General features: G+C 45.6%; 1 protein-coding gene across 8 annotated transcripts; it reads right to left on the bottom strand.

Moving 5' to 3' along the window:
- Positions 1 to 27: 27 nt before the first annotated feature.
- Positions 28 to 19,176, bottom strand: DGKA (diacylglycerol kinase alpha). Of its 8 annotated transcripts, none has more exons than XM_077110985.1 (25): positions 18,189 to 18,271; positions 14,295 to 14,454; positions 13,493 to 13,637; positions 12,975 to 13,051; positions 12,513 to 12,645; positions 12,200 to 12,274; positions 11,698 to 11,747; positions 11,258 to 11,332; positions 10,930 to 11,049; positions 10,721 to 10,835; positions 10,095 to 10,183; positions 9,856 to 9,975; positions 9,522 to 9,620; positions 9,248 to 9,331; positions 8,916 to 8,989; positions 8,674 to 8,748; positions 8,166 to 8,251; positions 7,988 to 8,077; positions 2,193 to 2,353; positions 1,870 to 1,934; positions 1,551 to 1,641; positions 1,077 to 1,275; positions 851 to 971; positions 604 to 664; positions 28 to 367 (listed from the first exon to the last, which is right to left on the bottom strand). In XM_077110985.1, the coding sequence occupies exons 3-25, from the start codon at positions 13,554 to 13,556 to the stop codon at positions 284 to 286; spliced, it is 2,208 nt and encodes a 735-aa protein (XP_076967100.1). In that variant the 5' UTR covers positions 13,557 to 13,637; positions 14,295 to 14,454; positions 18,189 to 18,271; the 3' UTR covers positions 28 to 283. The 8 variants fall into 8 exon arrangements, with proteins under 8 accessions (XP_076967100.1, XP_076967099.1, XP_076967102.1 ...); XM_077110984.1 differs by lacking the exon at positions 18,189 to 18,271 and adding an exon at positions 17,285 to 18,031; XM_077110987.1 differs by lacking the exons at positions 14,295 to 14,454; positions 18,189 to 18,271 and adding an exon at positions 19,004 to 19,176.
- Between the last annotated feature and the right edge of the window lie 185 nt (positions 19,177 to 19,361).

Raw genomic sequence — 19,361 nt, 5'->3', positions numbered from 1 at the left:
TGTCTCACTTATCAAAAGATATCCCAGTAGGAAAAAAAAGTCATTTTATTCAGATGAGGCACTTTCGATGTATGTTTGTGGTGTGTGTTTGTGTGCATGTGTGTACATGTGCATGGAGTATAGTGGAGGTGGTGCAGGATAATAAATATATAAGGGTGAAGGAACACTCCTCCTGAGTTTTTGCAGGAGGGTGTGGCAGCAGTGTACAGAGCATAGGAGGTGGAGTCCAGGAGTGGGGAACTGTGTTCAAGGCAGGCTTGGAGGCTGAGGGTGTTCTGTCTTTTCAGCACAAGAAGCCAAAGAAATTGGAGGAACGGGGGGGTGGGCCCATGAGCATAGGCATCTGGTTCTTGTGGGTGATCTTGATCTGGAAGGGAAGGAGATACATTCAGAGGCAGGACCTGGTGCCTAGGAACTGGAACAGCAGAAATTTAGAGGTGGAAATCTATGGGGTTCAGGTTCTGGGGTCCTTGAAAGGTCAGGGGCTGAGAAATCAGGGTTTGGGAGAAATGGTATACAGAAGAAGTAAAAAAGCTGTTGAAGGAGACTGAGGATGCATGAATCCTGACAGTTGGGTTCTTGGCAGGCATAGGCAATACTCACTGTACAGGGTGTCTGCATCCAGGGTTCCCCGTCAATTTGCATGGGCAGGGTTTTTGTGGTGCTGTGGGAAGCCAAGGCAGTTGATGACGATTTCCTCACCACTCAAACACCCAAACTCTGCTTCGTATGTTGGCTTTGGGACCCTCTGTCACTAGGAGATCTCCTAGTATTCCCCTACCAGTCCCATGACCCTTCTGCTCTACTGGCCCTACCCCCTCCCTCTGCCCCTGGCCAGAGGTTTCCTTACTGGAAAGTGATCTCAGAGCATTTGGCCAGCCGATGTCCAGCACTCTTGAGCTTGGTGTAGATCTGGCCCATCTCAATCGCACCCTCCAGCCCTACTACTTCCAGCCGCTTGTCGCTTAGGTCTGAGGGTTGGAAGTAGAGATAGGCTTTACAGAAGCAGAGTGTCCCCAAGGAAAGTAAGACCTCCTTAGTCCCACCCACCCAGCTCCCAAGGCTGCTTCCCTCACCTGGTACACAAGTTTTCAGGATATCAGGGTCAGTGATGACTTTAGCTGTAGCGCCAAAGGCCTGGTTGATCCCGTGACCATCCCCCTGGGGTCTCTTGGTATCACCCCAGAGGTTGGAGCCACCGTGCATACTAGGGATGTTCAGCACCGCAATGCCTTCTAGGGATAGGTTGCTCAGATCCAGGGATTTCCCGCAGATCTGAGGGAAGAGGGTACAGACCCGGTTGGAGAAGGCACAGATCCTTGCCTCATATATTATAAACACAGATATGACCCCTCCCTCCACCAGATGGCAAACTGAGAAAGCCAGGATTTGGAAGCTTGTGAGGGATTTAGGAAATCAGGGTTGGACAGCTGGGAGGAGGTCAAAGGAGTACAGATTCAAAAATATGGGAAGTTTCCAAGGGTGCCTGTGGTGGGAGAAACTTGGATATAAGCTAAAAAGGATGTAGGGTCAGCTCTCATCACATATACCTCAACTGTCAAAGATTCTTCCAGCTTTTTGCATGTTGCGAAGATGGATTCAGATGTGGCAAATTCGAAGTACCATAGCTTGTTCTTCATTCTGTGTCAGCCCCACCACATAGCCCCGTAGGGAGAGGACAGGTTATACAGTGATGGTAGGAGTGGGCTAGGTAACAAGGAAGGGCATCAACCTCCCAGCTCCAGTCCCATGGGGAACAAGCATAACTTCAGTGGGGGGTTTCTTAGAGGTCTCACTGCCCATCCAAGTGTTCTAAGTCAAACTTGGCCACAGCCTGGTCCATGCCACTGTATGCCCACATCCCCTCACCTGCTGTTGAACTTCTCAGGATATTTCTCCCTCATGATGTGGAATCGGTGAGCAATAGAAGCATCCTGGGGAGTTCAGGGCAGTAGGATCAGACACCTAACTCCTCTCCCAGCACATAATACTCTCTCTCTTTCTCTTTCTTTAACTCCCCTGTCTGGGAGCAGCACATCCCAAGTTCTTTTCTTGAAACTCAAATTGTAACCCCACCTTTGATTTCCCTGTGTCACAATCACCTTAACCTTTACTTTCCCTTTCTGCCCTTCTTCAGTCTTTGCCTGTTTAGCCCGCACTTCCTCCCTTCCCCCCATGTCTATTCCACTGACCACACCGATGGAAAAGTAGTTATTGATGATGTGAAAGGGGACTGGGTCACTCTTCTCTTCAGTTTGTTGGGGTATCACCTCCACAGACCACCGATCCATATGTACCACCTTACTTGTCTCTAAGTCCTTGAGGATCTTCCCCAAATTCTGTCCCTCATACCCTAGGGGTAGAGAAAACAAGTTAGCACTGAACTCTGGACCCCAAGGACAGCTTGCCGCTCTGAACTCCACAAATTCTCAGGAGTCTTCTGTCCTGGTTCTGCAGAACCTCCCAGCCCTTGCCAGTGAAAGGGCAGGGTGCTTGGTCATGACTCCCACTGGCCAATCCTAAAGTCAGCCCCTTGCTGACTCTTTACTCCATACTCATAGAGGATGAAAGTTCCCACTATATGTGACCATCTAAGAATGAGGCTGGAGGTCATCTGGAAGATTGGAGAGAATAGCCAGAGCAATGCCAAAAAAGATGAATAACAGATAATGACTCTCGCTCAACCTCTCTCTCTCAGTCTTTTTCTCCCCATTCCATCAAATAATACAGTATAAGCAAAGTTATCTAAACAGTGTAAAACTGGCATAGTGAAGAGAATAAGAAGTTCATAGTAAAGAAATAGATTCAAGTATAGATGGGAATTTGGTATATGATGACATTTCAAATAAATGGGGAAAAGATAGATTATTTAATAAATGGTGCTGGATGTAGAAGTTACTCCTACAGAAATAAATCCAAGATGGGCCAAATATTTCAAACATAAAAAAATGAAGCAATTTGTAGTTGAAGAAAACATGAGTGAATTTTTATAAACATTGAGTAGAAAAAGCCTTTCTGAAGCATAACACAAAACTGGAAGCCAAAAAGAAAGACTGACAAATAAAATTATACTAAAATTTAAAGCTTCTGTATGGTTAAATGAGTAAACATATCTAAAACAAAAATAGGGACAAAAAGGAGAAGGAAGAGTTGCAACAGAGAAGTTAGGATTTGATAAATGAATATATGACTTCTGAATCATTATACTGATACTTCTTTTTAGTCTCCATTGTCTTGGAGCAGCTAGAAAGAAAAACCTAAAATTGTGGAACTGTGAAATCTGTCCTGTAACTACTTGTTAAAATAAACTTAATTTTTTTTTGCTTTTTTTGTATATATACTATATTTCACAATTTAAAAAATTATAAAAAAAAAATAGGGACAAAATACAAACTAGGAAAAAAATATCTGCACTACATATTAGGACTAACTTCCCCAACATTTAAAAAATAATTACAAAATTCATGGAGTCAGAAATTAGAATACAGGTTACCAGGGGCCACCGTGGGGTTAAGAAATGGGGAATTAATACTTAATTGTTCAGAGTTTCTGTTTGGGGTGATGGAAATGTTTTGGTAATGAATGGTGGTGATGGTGACATAGTATTGTTAACATAATTAACTCACTGAATTACATATTTGAATGTGTTGAAAAGGGGAAATTTTTAGGTTGTATATATATGTTACTAGAATAAAAATTTTAAAAAAAGAGGGCTGTACAACACAAACAGTGAACCCTAATGTAAACTATGGACTATAATGAAATTATAGTATATAATTATATCGTTTTGTCAATTGTAACAAAGGTACTACACTAACTCAAAGTGTTAATAATAGGGAAAACTATGCATAAGAGCTATATGTATTTTCTTTCATGATTTTTTTCTAAACCTACAACTTTTCTATTAAAAAAATTAAAACAACTCAAAGGTTATTGAAAGAAAAATGCTCACAAATCACTGATTTTAAAAAGACCATAGAGAAATGGGCAAATAATACAAACAAATTAATTAACAAAGAAGAAATACAAATGGTCAATCAGCATCTGAAAGATGCTCACTCTTACTAATAATTAAAAGAACTGTAAATTAAAATAATTTTTTGTTGCCTGTCACATTGACAATGTAGAAAGACTAAGAAAACTAAGTGTTAATGGGATTATGATAAATCAACTGGCACTCTTATTTGCTGTTAGTTGGAGCATAAATTCATAACACATTTTTGGAAGGCAACTTGGCAATTTTTATCAAAATGTTATCAAATTTTATCAAAACATATCTTTTGACCCAACAATTCCACTTTTAGAAGTTTCTCCTAGTAAAACACTGCATGTGCACAGAGATGAATGTATAAGGATATTTTCTGAGGCAGTCTTTGTAAAAGCAAAAAAATGGAAACAATCTAGATGTTCACTGATAGGGGAATGGTATGTAAATTATGGTAAGTCCATGCTATGAAATAGCGTGCAACTATTGAATACAGAGTAAAATCTTTCTAAATGTAGTAACATGGAAAGAGCCCTAAGACATATTATTCAATTTTAAAAGTCCCAGAACAATATGTATAGTACAATCTCATTTAAATCTGTTATATAAATGTGTGTGTGTGTGCGTGCGTGCGCGTGTGCATGTAAAAAGAGAAAAATGAGTGTAAACAGGAAACAGTGGTTATCTCTGGGAAGTACAAGGAATTTGGCTGGGGGCAGGGAAGAGGAGACCTATATGTGAAGACTTACACATTTTACTTTAAATATTTTACCGTGAAAATATATTATTTGGGTAATTTTTTTTTAAAGAAAATAACGGGTAAAATGTAAAATATTCATACACTTAGGGCCAACAATTCTACTTCTAGAAATCTCCCCTAGAGAAATTCTCACATGTGAATATAGGGATAGATTACAAGGGTATTCACTGCAGAATGGTTTGTAATAGTAAAAAACGGAATGCTACCCAAATGTCCACCAATAGGGGACTGGTTAAATAAAGTATGGCATATTTACATAATGAGTAGTATTATTCTTAAAAAGAATGAGACAAACCCAATCGTATTGAAATGTAATGATAACAAAGATAAACTATTTAGTTAATACGAAGGAGGAAGAGGAGAACTATAAACGGTTGTTTAAATATATATGTATCTAGAAAGAAAAACATGGAGAAATAGACCCCAAAACTTTAGGGAGTAGATTAGAAGGAACTTTCACTTTCTTGGTATGTATATCTGAAATGCTTGGATTTTTCTTTTTTTTTTAAAGCACATGCTTGTATTATTTTTGTAATCAGGGAAAAGAAGCATAATAATAATAATAATAATGTCTCCACTTCCTCACATTCCATTGACAGTTCAACCTACTGTGATGTGCCTTTGATCCCTTCCATCCAGTGGAAACTCTTTTGGCAAAGATTGTCAAAGATTCTTGCCAAAACCAATAGTATATCTTTAGTTTCCATTTGAATTCTTGAAACTTCTCACTTGGCCTCTGAAATACCTCTGCTGGTTACAGAGAACTCTCTGATCGTTCCTTCTTAGTCTCTGTGGTAGGCAGAACAATGGCCCCCAAAGTTGTCCATGTCCTAATCTCCAGAATCTGTGAATATGTCATCTTTCATGGCAAAAAGACTTTGCAGATGTGATTGAGGATTTTGAGATGGGAGATTATTCTGGAAAATCTGAGAGTAATCACAGGGATCCTTTAAGTGAAACAGGAAGGGAGAAGAGAAGAATCAGAGCAGATCTGACCACAGAATCAGAGGTTGGAATGATATTCCTGGCTGGAAAACGGCCATGAGTCAAAGAATGAGGGCAGCTTCTAGAAACTGAAAAAGGAAAGGCAAGGGATTCTCTTCTGCAGCCTCTAGAAAACATACAGCCCTGCCAAAACCTTGATTGTAGCCCAGTGAGACCCATTTTGGACTTCTGATCTCCAGAACTATAAAATTATAAACTGATGTTGTTTTAAGCCATTGTTTGTGGTAATTTGTTACAGCAGCCACGAAAAACTAATACAATCTCCTTTTTAATGCCTCTTCTACCACTCATCCTTTAAGTACAGATACAGTCTTGCTATCCTTGTTTACCTTCTCTTCTCACCTCTTTCCTTGGGTAGTCTCACCTACTTCCAGGATGTCAATTACCACCTAGGAGCAGATGACTCTCAAACATATATCTCCACCTCTGACTTCTTTCTTAAATCCCTGACTTCTCCATCTGGTTGCTCTGCTGACACCTCAACTCAACATGTACAAAATGGAATATTTCTTCCTTAAAAAGGTCCTCCTCCTGTATTCCCCATCTTAGTAAACAGCACTCCCATCCACTCAATCTACAAACTTAGAAAATGTCCTAAACTTGTCTTTACCTCCTCCTTCAAAACCCATCACTCACCAAGTGTTATGGCTTCTACCTCATCAACTCCACTGCTTCTGCTTTTGTCTCTGTGGTCATCATTTGTCTGGACTTATGTAATACAGGTAATTTCTTACCCTGCTCCTTGCCTCTACTTTCTCTCTCTTCCAATCCATCCTCCATAAAGCTACCATAGCAATATTCCTTTGTTTTCTCTCTCTTCAAACTTTATGATTTTTTTCAATGTCAACATAAAGTTTCATTAACACTGTATTTATATCCTTGTTTTCATGATTTGGGTTGAATGAGCAGAAAACTGCTATGAAATTTCCATTTGCAGAGCACTCACTGAAGACTCAAAATACAAGATTTCAAAATATCTAATAATGTATAAGAAAACAAAGATGTTGAGGACTTAAAACTGGTCATATGTCTACATACATATAAGTTATCATATGCATGTGGGGAATATTTTTACTTTCGGGAATACGATTTATAATATATATATATGTATGTACATGTATACATTAATCCTGGTTTGTTTGTTTTTTCTTGTTGCTTTCAAGAGTTTCCCATGATTTAGGGATTTCACACTCAAATGCCTCAGGGGCTGGAAAGGTAAAAGAGTGCAGAGTGAATAGGAGGAAGCCGAGGGGTTATGGTGAATTGAGGAATATATGCCCCATGGAGATGCAATCAAGTTCAAAATCTTTTGTTAATATTGCAAAGCAAACCTTACAAAATAATACAAATAATTTCTGTGGGTTGTTAGCTTGTGATCTCTGGCAGGATCAAACTACAAACTCCTTAGCATGGCATTTATGAACATCTTTAATCTGGACCCTGCTGAACTCAATGCTCCTTCTCCTCATTTCCCACCTTGTGCCCTATGTCTCAGTCACAATTTATGACTTAGAGTTCCCCAAATGCACTACAATGCTGTTCAGTGATTCCTCTGGCCTTATGCTTATGCTACTTCCTCTACCTAGAATATTTTTTACTCTCCTTAGCAGACCCCTATTCCATAATTTTCAGTAGGATCTGAGAGCTAGATTTAGGACCAACAGCCTAGGCAACAAGACAAGTCAAACTCAACCTGCTTTATTTACCAACAACATCCCTTGAACTCTTTCTCCTTTCAAAAGACAGAGAGACTATAACTGGGAGACCTGTTGGAGACTATTGCAATAGACCTGGAAAGAAATGATGATGAATGAATGAATTATCACTTGGTTAAGTGGTTGAGTGAATAAATGAATCATGGCCAAGCTCCCTGCTATTTCCATCCCACTCAGCATCTGGTTTAGCTCTTATATAATGTTTCTTATTCCCACATTGTTTTCATATTCCTTGATTCTCTGAGTCCTAAGAGTTGGTTGGGAGAAAGAGAAGGATATTTATAGGTTTATAGGGAAGAAGACTGTCACTCTTGACCATTTCAGATTGAAATTACTTCGCCACCCGATTGCGGTTCTTGCTTTTGCCAAAGCTCTCTTTCTTTCAGACATTCCACTTTGATACCCACCTATCTGTGCCTCTCTTCTTCCTGAATCCTCTTTCTGAACAAGATGCCTACATTCTTCTCTGTGTCTTTACCCCATTCACAGCAACTCCCAGCAAAACAATTTCTTACCACTTACCTCCTCCCCACCTTAGGCAACGAGCAAGATCATTTCCAGTGCCCAGAGGCAATACAGCAACAGGAGGCACAACAGGCAGGTTGGCTTTGTCTGGAGAGGCAGGTGAGATGGGTAGAGGGAGTTAGCTCTGTAAAGCCACTGCCCCAGTCCCCTGGCCGGAGCCTCTCCCTGCACTGACCAATGGTCTCTAGAATCCAGCCTACTGTGCCATCGCCACCACACACCAAAACCCGGTAATCAGCAACATCTTTGAAGAATCTGAGCCTGAGACAAAAGGGGACAGAGAGTTGAGGAAGGATAACAGGATTGAAACTACCCAATTCTTAGAAAGCTGATTTCTTCTTGTCTCTCATTCCTTACAATCCCCTTCCCCTTTGTTAAAAGGCTTGAATTTCTATTTATAATAGAGAAAAGGACAATGGAAAAAGTCATAGCAAGTTCTCAGTGGTTAAAGAGAAACTGGTGTCTTCATTCTTTGAGAGCAGAACAAGGTATCCTCTTTGAGCCAGAGACCTCAGAAGCAGGGATACTCAATGACCCTATGGAAACAGGCATTCTGAATTCTGTCCTCCCTAGGTCCCCAAAGCCCTCCCCACCCAACACACACTCTTTCCTGCTCTCTGCCAGCATACACAGATACAGAGACACACACAAACACTGTGATACAGACTCTAACCTATACTCACCCTAACTCAGGATCATCCTTTAGGAGGTCGAACACCTGTCGAGGGTTTAGTAGATATTGGAACTTCCAAAGCACCCTGTATGTGGGAAAAAGGGAAGCTCTTGAGGGGACTATTCTGCACCCCACCCTCTTGATCATCCTCACGACATGCCCCCTCCAAAAGCAAGCATTCCCTTCCTCTCTCCAGCCTTTGTAAGCCCACCCTCTCCATCTTGGAAGACCCAGCATATCTCTCCTCCTCACCTCACCCCTTGCTTCCCGCCACTCTTCGGGTTGACAAAGACAAGAAGTGGGTGGGTGTTAGAAACCGGGTCAATCTGGATTGGGGGAAGAAAAAAAGGATAAGGAAAGCAGGATTTTGACAGAGTCCAGATGGGGCTTGTAGACAGGGGAAGGGCAGGCATTCCACCAAGATGCTTTCCCCCTCCATTTTCTTTTCCCTCCTCTCTCCTACCAGGGTGGGGCCTCCAGACTCTAGGCAACATCCCCCAGGCTTTCCCACTTCATTCCCTTCTGTGATGGCTCTAATGAAAAACCGGTCCCCACCATGAAGCCCAGTCCTCTCAGTCCTGTACCCGCAGAGCTTCACAGGTGCTCAAACTGAAAACCTCCATGCTCTTCTGGCTTGTTTTGCTAATTTTACGATCCTGTCCAGAGACCTAGGAGGGAAGGGATAAGAGGAAAGGAAAGCTGGATTGGGTGTGAATCTCTAAACAGATAAGAGTCTGACTTGAATCCTAAAAATATAGTCTCTAATCTAGATAGCTTTCTGCTTTTTTTATGTTTGGTTTTGTTTTTAATTGGGGGAGGTACTCCTGTCTCCTCCCAGCCAATGCCCGAGCATCTCACCAGGACGCTGGGGTAGATGGAAGATGGGGGTAGGATGTGATCACGGAGCGGCCCACAGTCACACTCATGCCCCACGGCTTGCAGGCAGTCATCGTGGATCTAAAAGGCAAGGTGAGCACAGAGAGATCATGGAGAAGGACCCTGTCACCGGTCAACTTGGGGGACTGGTACCGCAAAGAGAGCCCTTGGGAACACAGGTAACTGTGGCTGAAAGGAGATGATGGGGGGAGGGAGGAAGCGGGGAAGGCGGCTAAGGAAGTGCATGGGGAGAGGCAACTTGGGAAGGGGCCTGAGGGCACAGGGGGTCTGCTGGGAGGATAGCTCCGGCACTGACCTCTAAATGGCACCACACACAATGCAGCCCAGTTAGACTGTGGTGGATCCGGATCTTTTTCTGACAGCGGTCGCAGCGGCCAGACTCACAGCCTCCTCGCACCCACACATGGGACTGGACCTTGAGAGAAAGGCAATCCCTTGTCTTGAAGGTCTGAACAGAGACTAGGAAAAGAGGGAGCTGGGGGTAGCAACTAGCCAATGATGGGAGTGGCAATGGGGTGGGGGTGGGTCACTCACACCAATGTCTTTCCGAGACTTGGCATAGGTGCTGACTTCACAAGGCAGGGCCTTCATGGCACACTGGTCGTGAACGAAGTACTTACAGACTGGGTGAGAGGGAGGAAGATCAGAGCCTTGGCTGTAGTCCACTCCCTCTATCTCCTCCTTACCTCAGGGTGGGTGGGATCACTTACTAGAACAAGACATATAATCCCTTGCTAGGGGTGTGTGTGGCTCACCTCTAAGACCTGTGTCTTTTCCATACTCTCCTTCCTAGAGTAACCACTAGCCCACGCCTGTCCCCCATCTCATCCATGTGCCAGGAACTGAGTTGGTTGATGCAAGGGAGGCCCAGATATATCAATAATAATAATAGCTATTTTCTTATTGCAGACTAATAGTTTGTACATATACTGTGTAAAGCATTTTTCTTGCATCAACCTATTTAACGCTCACAATTATCACTTTTTACAGTTCAGGAAACTAAGGTTTAAAGTAGTTATGTGACCTGCCCAAGGTCACACTTGACCTTGTCAATGACAGAGCCCAGGATTCAAACCCAGGTCTCTAATTTCAGAGCTCCATGCTCCCACAGATAGCTGGGCTACCCCTCTGCTCCCAAATTCCCAGGCCCCATCACTCACGAACACAGCTCAGCCCCTGTTTGCCAAGACCAATGCTCGTCTCACACAGGTTGCAGTAGACTGGTCGGGAGAACCTCTTGGGTCTCCACATGTGCTGCCCGTTGTCCTTCAGGGTCTGGGAGGGCACAATAGATGTCAGGGAGTATCTAAGTTCCTAGAGAGCCAACCTCCGGCTCTCTTAACCATCTTCACAAGTCTCTCCTACTCACCATCTCCAGACCCAGCAGCACTAGCAGTGGCACAGTGGTGGACCCGGCCCGGAGCCACTCAGCAAGAGAAACAGAGCCACTGCCATCATAGTCAATCTCTTTCATCATCTCCTGAAGAATCTGAGCAGAGAACGGGGTGGGGGTGGGGGGGGCCTTTGGGTGTGAATGGCCCCTTAGACCATGATACCTCTCCACTGTCCAGTAGGACACATACTCCAGCCATACTAGCCAAGAGAACCAGGCTGACGGTCAGAGATGGGGTAAGGCAGATGCAGGACCCACCAAGGAAGAAGGTACAGGAAGGGACATGACGAAAGAACTGTCTTACCGGCCTTAGCTCAGACACATCCCAATCCAGGTATTCAGCCATTCGCATCATCTGTATGATGATTTTGTCCACTTCCTAGGGGTCAGGAGGGTGAAAGCCACAGCCATACTCCACTTCACTACCAACATCCACACTCCTCTCCATAAATCAGGGTTCCCTCATTCCACCCCCAGAAACACCTCTCATTCTCAGGTGCCTCTGCCAAGCAAGTTAATGTCTATTGTGCATTCACATGCTTGCAAGGCAGCCTCCAATCTGCGTCTCTAGCCTTCTCTTTTAGAAGTCAAGAGTCTGAGACTTACTCCCAAATTTTGTCCTAAAGGACTCAACCTCTCCCTGCAGCCTCCTCAGCTTCTTAAGATTCTGGGAGAGTTGGGGCAGGAGGACACAGACAAATGGACACAGACTCCCTTGCCCAGAACACAGGTTCCCCAACTCACTGAACTGTCCAGGATCCCATTTCTGTCCGTGTCGTACAGCTTGAAGGTGACTGTAGGGTGTTTTAGGGAGGCCAGGGTCAGTTTGTGAAGGATACCCAAAGAATTTATACCAGAACAAAGGGGAAACAAAGATACAGGGAGAGACCTTTTGGGTGAAGAGCCCAGAACTCAGGGTTGGGCTTGAGAAAGGAGATGAAAAAGTAAGGGAACAGGCTTTGACTCTACCCTCAGTAAATCTGATAGGGGAGATTTTACACACATCCCAAGAACATTCTTGGCCACCCATATGAGAAGGTACAAGACAGAAGAACCAGGGTGACTATGGTGGATGGAGTTAGGTGTAACAGCTCTAAGGAAATACAGGAAATGGGCCCATTCTCTGGTCCCACCTTCAACTGTCTGTCAGCTTTTAGGCCTCCTGAAAGAATGAGGGAAGGGAGGCTGGAGAAACCCCCTTCTCTCCATTTACCTTCCCTCCCCTCTCCTACTCCTGGTAACTCACATTCAAGTTTGTCTTCTGGCTGGCCACGTTCCAGAAGGGAAAAGTAGCAGGAGACGTCACTGAGACACACCACATCTAATTACAAAAAGTATAGCAGAGCTGGAGTCGGGCTCCCTCAACTCCGTCTCTTCTCCTTTGTTCTAATTCTTCTCTTTAATTTTCTCCATCTAGCTCCCAGACCAGCCTGGCCACCCTTCATCTCACTCTCCTAAACCAGCCCCCAACATGTGACTCAGTCCAGCTCTCACTCAAAACCCACATTAATTTGCTCTCCTTCCAGAGGCCCAGCCCAGTCCTACCTGCATGACCATACCTTTTTTCACAGTCTCTTTTAAGCAGTGATCAGTCTGGAAGGATTGAAACAGTGCCAGGCTCAGTTTATTTGGAACATTAGGCACGTCGAGATAGAGTATCAGGAATTGCTGGAATCCCTCGTACCCAATGGCCTATGATGAGAACAAGCATTACCCTGGGGAGTCTGTAGGGTAGGAACTGAGGACTGAAGAACTGGGAGCAGTAGAGACAGGAACAACATGTACAGAGCTTGAAGCATCCAAGGCAAGTGTGTGGTTTCTTGGGCTAGGTTCTCAGTTAACAAAATCTTTTGCTTTATCCTAAAGCAATAGCCTCAGTGACAATGGATGCTGGGGTATCAGGAGGGGGAAAGCAAGGAGTGGACCCAGAATAATCCCTGGAACTGGGTGATCCCAAAAAAGCAGGACAATCAAAGAGGGGAGAAGTTGGTCAAGGAGAGGACTTCCCAGCTGCCACTCACATCTCCTTGAAGATATGTAGCCATCTTGCTATCCTCATAGAACAGCTTTAAGACATCACTGACCTTTTTGGTGGAGTCTAGGATGTGAACAAAAGAGTGACAGGAGAGCATTAGTCTGGCTCTTCCTACCCTCTGCCAGAGACAGACCCAGACACCCGGCAGGAAAAAAAGATTCAAGTATGATGAAGAAAGAAGAAATTCCAAGAAGAAACACAAAAATAGAGAAAAATATCTCAGCCACAACCCTCCCTCCCGCCCCGTCCCTGCAAAGTGTGCCGCTTTCTGCCTCTTCTCTGAGACCTGCAGCAGTCAGTCAAATCACCGAGAACCGAGAATGTAGTAGACAAGTATCTGCCCTTGCCCATCCCCTCCCTCACCCAGTCATGGGCATGTCAGAGGAGCTGACTGGCTCAAGGCTGCTGGGGAAACTAGGAGTGGGCTGGGAGTCCATAACGATGAGACAGAGGAGTTTTCTGGGGTAGGATCTTCAGAACTGAAGAACTGAGAGGAAGACTCACATTCCATGTATTTTTGCAGCTGGGCAAAATCACTGGGACTCATTAGGCCCCTCTCCTTGGCCATCCTTTTATTTTTCTTAAAGATAGTCTTAAAGATGATTTGGTAGTACCGTGGGCGCCTGGCTCTCTGCTTCAGGGGGTAGGCCTGGAGGAAGATGAAAAGAGGATATAGCAGGAAGAGCCTGCATCTCTGCTTCTGGCTGCTCCATTCATTCTCCACTCCCGCTACCATTTATTTTCTTTCCTTGTCTCTGAATCTCTCTCTAAGTCTCTGCCTTTCCCTGTGTCTGTCCTCTGTATCTCTGACTGAGATCTAACTTTCCTCAATTCTGGACTCTCCTCCTGCTTTCTGACTTCTGCCCTTCCCCCATCTGTCTTTTTCACCTCTAACCACCCTCACTTCCCCCACCTCCCGCTTTTCCAGACTAAATGTGCCCCTGTGAGTGTGTACCTCCCCTGCTTTTGAGTTTTCTCCCGCGACTTCAAACCCTGCAGCATCTCCCAGGCCTGGGCTCCCTTCTCTCTAGGGGTCCCCGCCCTCCAGGTGGTTCTTACTGAGTTTACAACGCGCCTCGCGGGCCACGCCCCCATCTTGCTCCGCCTCCAGACCCAGGCGGAGCCGGACTCTGCCACCCGAGCCCCGCAACGACCTCTAGCGCATCTGACGCGCGACAGAGAACCAGCTGTGGCCCAGTCCCCTGGCCCCTCCTCGCCAGCGTCCCGCGCTTCTCTGCTGGGGACGGGCGGGAACCTCGGCGCGCGGAGTCCGGCGGGGGGCAGGGGAAGGCTCAGAGCCACCTGCCTGATTTCTCAGCCCGGGGAGGGTGGAATTGAGTGCCGGAGTCTTCGCACACCAGGGCCTTCTTTTCACGCTGCCGGGTTAGCAAGTGTTTAGGGACTGCCAACTTTCGGCCCTCGGACCCGGGATCCTAGGAGGTCTGTGAATCTTACCAACTACCGGCCTAGGGATCAAGTCGTAAAGGGAGATTGGCCTTGTTGATTCAGTGACATCAATAACAACAGTAATACATTTTACAGGAATCTAGTACAGCACGGTTTTGAAGTTAAACAGAACCGGAGTCAGTCATATCTGGGTTCCGATTCTTAGCTCTCATACTACTTTGTGACCTTGGGCAAGTTACATGTAAAAGATGAGGAGAATGATACCTATTTTTCATAGCTATGAGGATTAAGTAAAATAATATATGAAAAGTGTCTAGTTTGCAGTATAGTATTTGGAAGGCCTACAGGAAAGGTAGTTATTATTATATTAACCATTAAAATCACATTTTATGAGATAGGAATTATTGGTATGCCCATAATACAGATGAAGAAAACTGGAGCTCAGTGGTTGTGACTTAACTAAGGCAGGTGATAAGAGGAGTAACTGAAGCTCCGTCCAGCACAAGGACCACACACTCAAGAACCCTCCCTGTCTCTCTGGCCTCCTCTTGCTCCTCTCTCCCCATCAAACACTGCCTTCTATCTCACTGGTCTCCTTTTCATTTTTCAAGCTCCTTACTTTCTTTCTGGTCTCAGGGCCATAAGACTTACTGTTTTGTCTGCTTGGGATATTCTTCCCCACTCTTGGCAGGGACAACTTCTTGCCTGAGCTGAAATGTCATCTCCTCTGAGAAAGACCTACCCTCATCTTTCCATTCTTCCATTCCAAAGTAGGCCCCCCCTTCACCCTCTGTTTGCACAGTGCTCACTTTTGCTTCCTTCACAAAATTTATCCCATTTGGAAATTATCTTGTTAATGTCTCTGCTTCCTTGTTTACACTTGTCTTCTCCCATCAAAGTGTAAGTTCCATGAGGGCAGGAACTTTTACTGTCTCCTCAATACCTAAAACAGTGCCCGGCATGTAGTAGGTGCTCAATATTGGTTGTATGAATGGTTCTAAAATCAGGGAATCATATTTTGGGAATATTAATCCAAATCTGTTAAACGGGATGCCAGAGTCCAACCTGATATTTTGGGCACACAGTAGGTACTAAATAAGTATTTGTTAAATGAATGCATGATTCTGGAAAGCACCTACTGAGATACTTCATCCAACGGTCTTCTGCCTCTTTTCTACCTACCCATTTAAGGCCTGTTGGGTCAGACTTGGGAAGGCAGTTGGGTCCTAAAAGAATAGTCCAGAACCTTTCTTTTCTGATTGTGCAAGAACTGTCTCTGCAGCCTCTGTTCTAGGGACATCTCAGCTGTCTGCCTCTAAGCAGTATAACATTGCTGTTCCTGGGGCCCTTTGGAAACATTTAGAAGGGGATTTGGGACACTGCCATTCTAGAGAAAGGATTCCACCCATTTGGCCCCTTTCAATTATTATAATCCAACTTCTGCTGCCAACAAATCTAATGAAGACATAATAGTCTTATAGCTAATGAGGCCTGTTGGCTTAATTAGCATCTCTGATTATCCCCGGGGATTCTCAGATGGCTTTAAGATTCTAGGAAATGGAATCTGAGGGAGAAAGTGAGAGAGAGAGAGCAAACAAGGGACAAATGAACAGGAGACAGGGCAGGACAAGTCTCCTCCCCTTGTCTCTCTTTTAACATGACCCAACTCTTTCTTTTCCCTTCCTAGGCCTACAGGTGTCTTAGACCTGGAGAAGCAGTATATAGTAGAGATTACAAGAGTGGACTTTTAATCTAGAAAGGCATAGTCCTAGCTCTTTATCTTCCTGAATCTCAGATTCCTCATTGTTCAAATGAGTACCTACAGTCACAAGGTAGGAATTAAATAAGATAATGCATGCAATGTACTTAGCAAACTGCATGGCACAGAGTAAGAACTCAGTGTTTGCCATTATCGTTATTACTGTACAAGGGTGGTACTAAAGAAACGCATCTGGAGATAGGAAATACATGTCTTTGATCCAGGAAACCATACATGCTAGAGACTTCTAACAGCAATGAAGTCCAATTGTATAGCTCCCACTCCGATGTGTCATATCTCAGATATGTAATATAAGTATCCTGTACTTTGCCTCTGGGAGGAGGTTGAGGTTATTAGAAACTAAACTTCAGAGTCCAAGGACACCCCTGGGACCGTGGGCATAAGAGCTGCTGGGACATTTTCAGTTGTCCCCCTGACTTCTCTCATTGAAAGTTTGGCTGAAGGGCTGCAAACTGCAGGAACCAAGGAACCAAAGAACCAAGGGCCTTGAAGACCTGGAACAAATCCACTTTTGTCCTCCAGCTTCATCCCAACCCTGAGGCCATAACCTGGGCTAGTCCAGGCAAATGCCAGGGCTGGGAGGGTGGGTCTGCTGCCCATCTGCCAGTTATTTGTGACTCATCCTTCCCTTGTCTCTCCTGGTTTCCCTGCTCTCCTATAACCAGCTTGGGGTGAAAAAAAGAAGAAGTTGACTTGAAAGTGGAGAATCCTAGCACATCCTCAGAGCTGAGAGACACCAACTGTCATATTTTATGGAGGAGGAACCTTTCTGGGTCACACCCAGACTCTATTCACCCTATCCTTAATGCGGTTCATACATCTTGATACCTCTTATTCTCTAGATCTTATTTTAAACATTAAATACTAAAATTGCTGGAACCACACTAATACAGAGTGTTCATAATAGGGAAAACTGTGTGTGAGAGGGGAGGTGTATGGGAATTCTGTATTTTCTTCAAGATTTTTCTTTAAGCCTACAACTTCTCTAATACCAAAAAAAATGCTGGTAACCAAGAGATAAATAATAGTTCCAAAGACAATGCTAACATTTAAATTTGCTTTTTGCATGTCGACAATCATCACTAACATTGCAAGTCATAAAAACTTACCATTACAGAAGGCTCTCAAGAACCAGCTATACCCTCAGAACATTCAGGCTGTCCCAGCAAGAAACCCCAAGGGCAGGGGGTCCTAATTTAAGGTCCCAGGCCTGATTAGCTGGACTTCTGAAACCCTTAAACCACACAGCAGACTGCATTCTCCTCCTCTCTCCCAGGACTGAGGGAGGGTCTTCCCTGCCCAACCCCACTATTAGGTGGACCCTGGTTCAATCATTTGGCGTGAGGCCTCAAAACACATTAAGCCTCCACGTGTGTGTGTGTGTGTGTGTGTGTGTGTGTGTGTGTGTGCGCGCGCGCGCGCGCGTGCTGGGGGTGTGGGGTGTGGGGAGTGTTTGTCATTGCGTAGTACAGGAGGAAGTTACTATCTTGGCATGGTTGAGGGATGTGGGCTCATACGTTCTGAGGCTGAGGAGACGTCCAATAATATTTGCATTTCTTCCTCCATCAGTCTCATTTTCCCCATTTAAAGGTGAAAAGTGGGATTCAGACTCAGTGTCAGAAACTCCCCGGTGACAGGTGAAGAGAGAATGAGGGTGGGAAGTTGGGGACTAGGAGGCCAAACAAGAACCCTTGTACATCCGTGCAGCACTGTGGCTGTTCCAGAAAGGACTTTCCTTCCCACTAGGGTCCCTAGGGGCCGAGCTTCCCCATCCCTCGAGTCAGTAAGAGAGATGGAGGGCGAGTTCTGGGGGAAACAATGCCTACAGGGTTCCAGTTCAGCCCAGCCCTGCCGCTACCCACCGCAAACCCCTTCAGCTACCCGCTCCAACTGTCACGCCCTAACCCACTCCGAGAGGCATCGCCTTCCGCGGCCCCCTCCCGCTCCTGCTCGGGTGGGAGGCGGCGGCCGGCGGTAGAGGGGAGGGGGTATGGGGGCTCGCGGGATCTCTACCTTGCCGGGGGAGGGCGCGCGGTCCGAGCTGAAGCGCCGGCGCGGGAGCTGGAGCCGAGCTGGGCTGGAGGGGACGGGCCAGGCAGACGCGGTCACCGCAGGGCCGCCCCGCTCCTGACGACACAGCTGCCCGCCCCCCAACCCCAGCCTGCCCGCCCACGCCTGCTCCGGGTGCCCCCAACTCCGGGAACTTCGCATTGCTCCTCTTCCAACCTTGGAGAGGCCCCAGTTCCTCATAACCTGATCCCCTCTCCCGAATTTACCCAGGGCTCTGGTGTGTACCAGTTTCTCCACTTCCTGGCCCCTCATCTCCCCGCGCCCAGGATAGCTCTGCTTGTAGCTGTTGTCCCTTCTTTCAAATCATTCAGCCTCTCCCTTCATCCCCGGGAGACCAAGATAGGGTGTACAGTCTGCTGATGGGTCAGTTTCGCTGCTGCCCACTGGGCGAATGTCATACCTTAACTGCTGCCATCCGGACTTCCCTGCCTAACTTCCACCCCTACTCCTTTCTATCACCATTGACTTCAGGCAAGGGAGATCACACAGGGGCAAGACCAGAGTTCCAAACTCCTGAGACCCAAATATCTCCCTCCCACCATGGACTCCACACTGCTTGAGAGAATCTGCCCATTTTTTCCCACAGGTTCTTCGCCTTCCTAAACCTCAACTCCCAGTCACATACTTTCGGACCTGTTTTCCCTGTCTTAAGAACATCACTTTCTCTCAAGACTCACATCCCTTCTTAATTCTCAAAAAAGCACTCTGGCCTTGCCCACCTTTTCTCCATGCCCTTATCCTCCCTGTTACTCACTGACCTGGGCAGGTGGTACAGAAGGCCCTGGTCAAAAGTAGAGGGTGATCGGAGATCCTTTCCGCTTCTCCTGCCTGGAATCTGTTCTGGAGTTGTCAACGTTCTTGGAACAGCATGAATGCTGGTGGGGCTGGTAGAACAAGGGGGAAAGAAAGAGATCTAGGGCCTTAACTGGTAGTAACTGGAGACCCAGGCATTGAGCTTCCGGCCCCACCCCATCCACGGTCTAACCCCCTCCCACTCTTCATTGAAGTAGGGCAGAGTGCACAAAGACTTGGGTTCCTGGAATCTTCCCTCTTACACCTGGGGGTGGAAAGGGTGGGAGGGGAGAGCTCTGACTGGAAGGGTACACACATATAATA

This window comes from Tamandua tetradactyla, chromosome 7, assembly GCF_023851605.1.
Source record: "Tamandua tetradactyla isolate mTamTet1 chromosome 7, mTamTet1.pri, whole genome shotgun sequence".
NCBI lineage: Eukaryota > Metazoa > Chordata > Mammalia > Pilosa > Myrmecophagidae > Tamandua > Tamandua tetradactyla.
The sequence above is the reverse complement of the archived record's forward strand: the minus strand, read 5'-3'. Positions and strand labels throughout refer to the sequence as shown.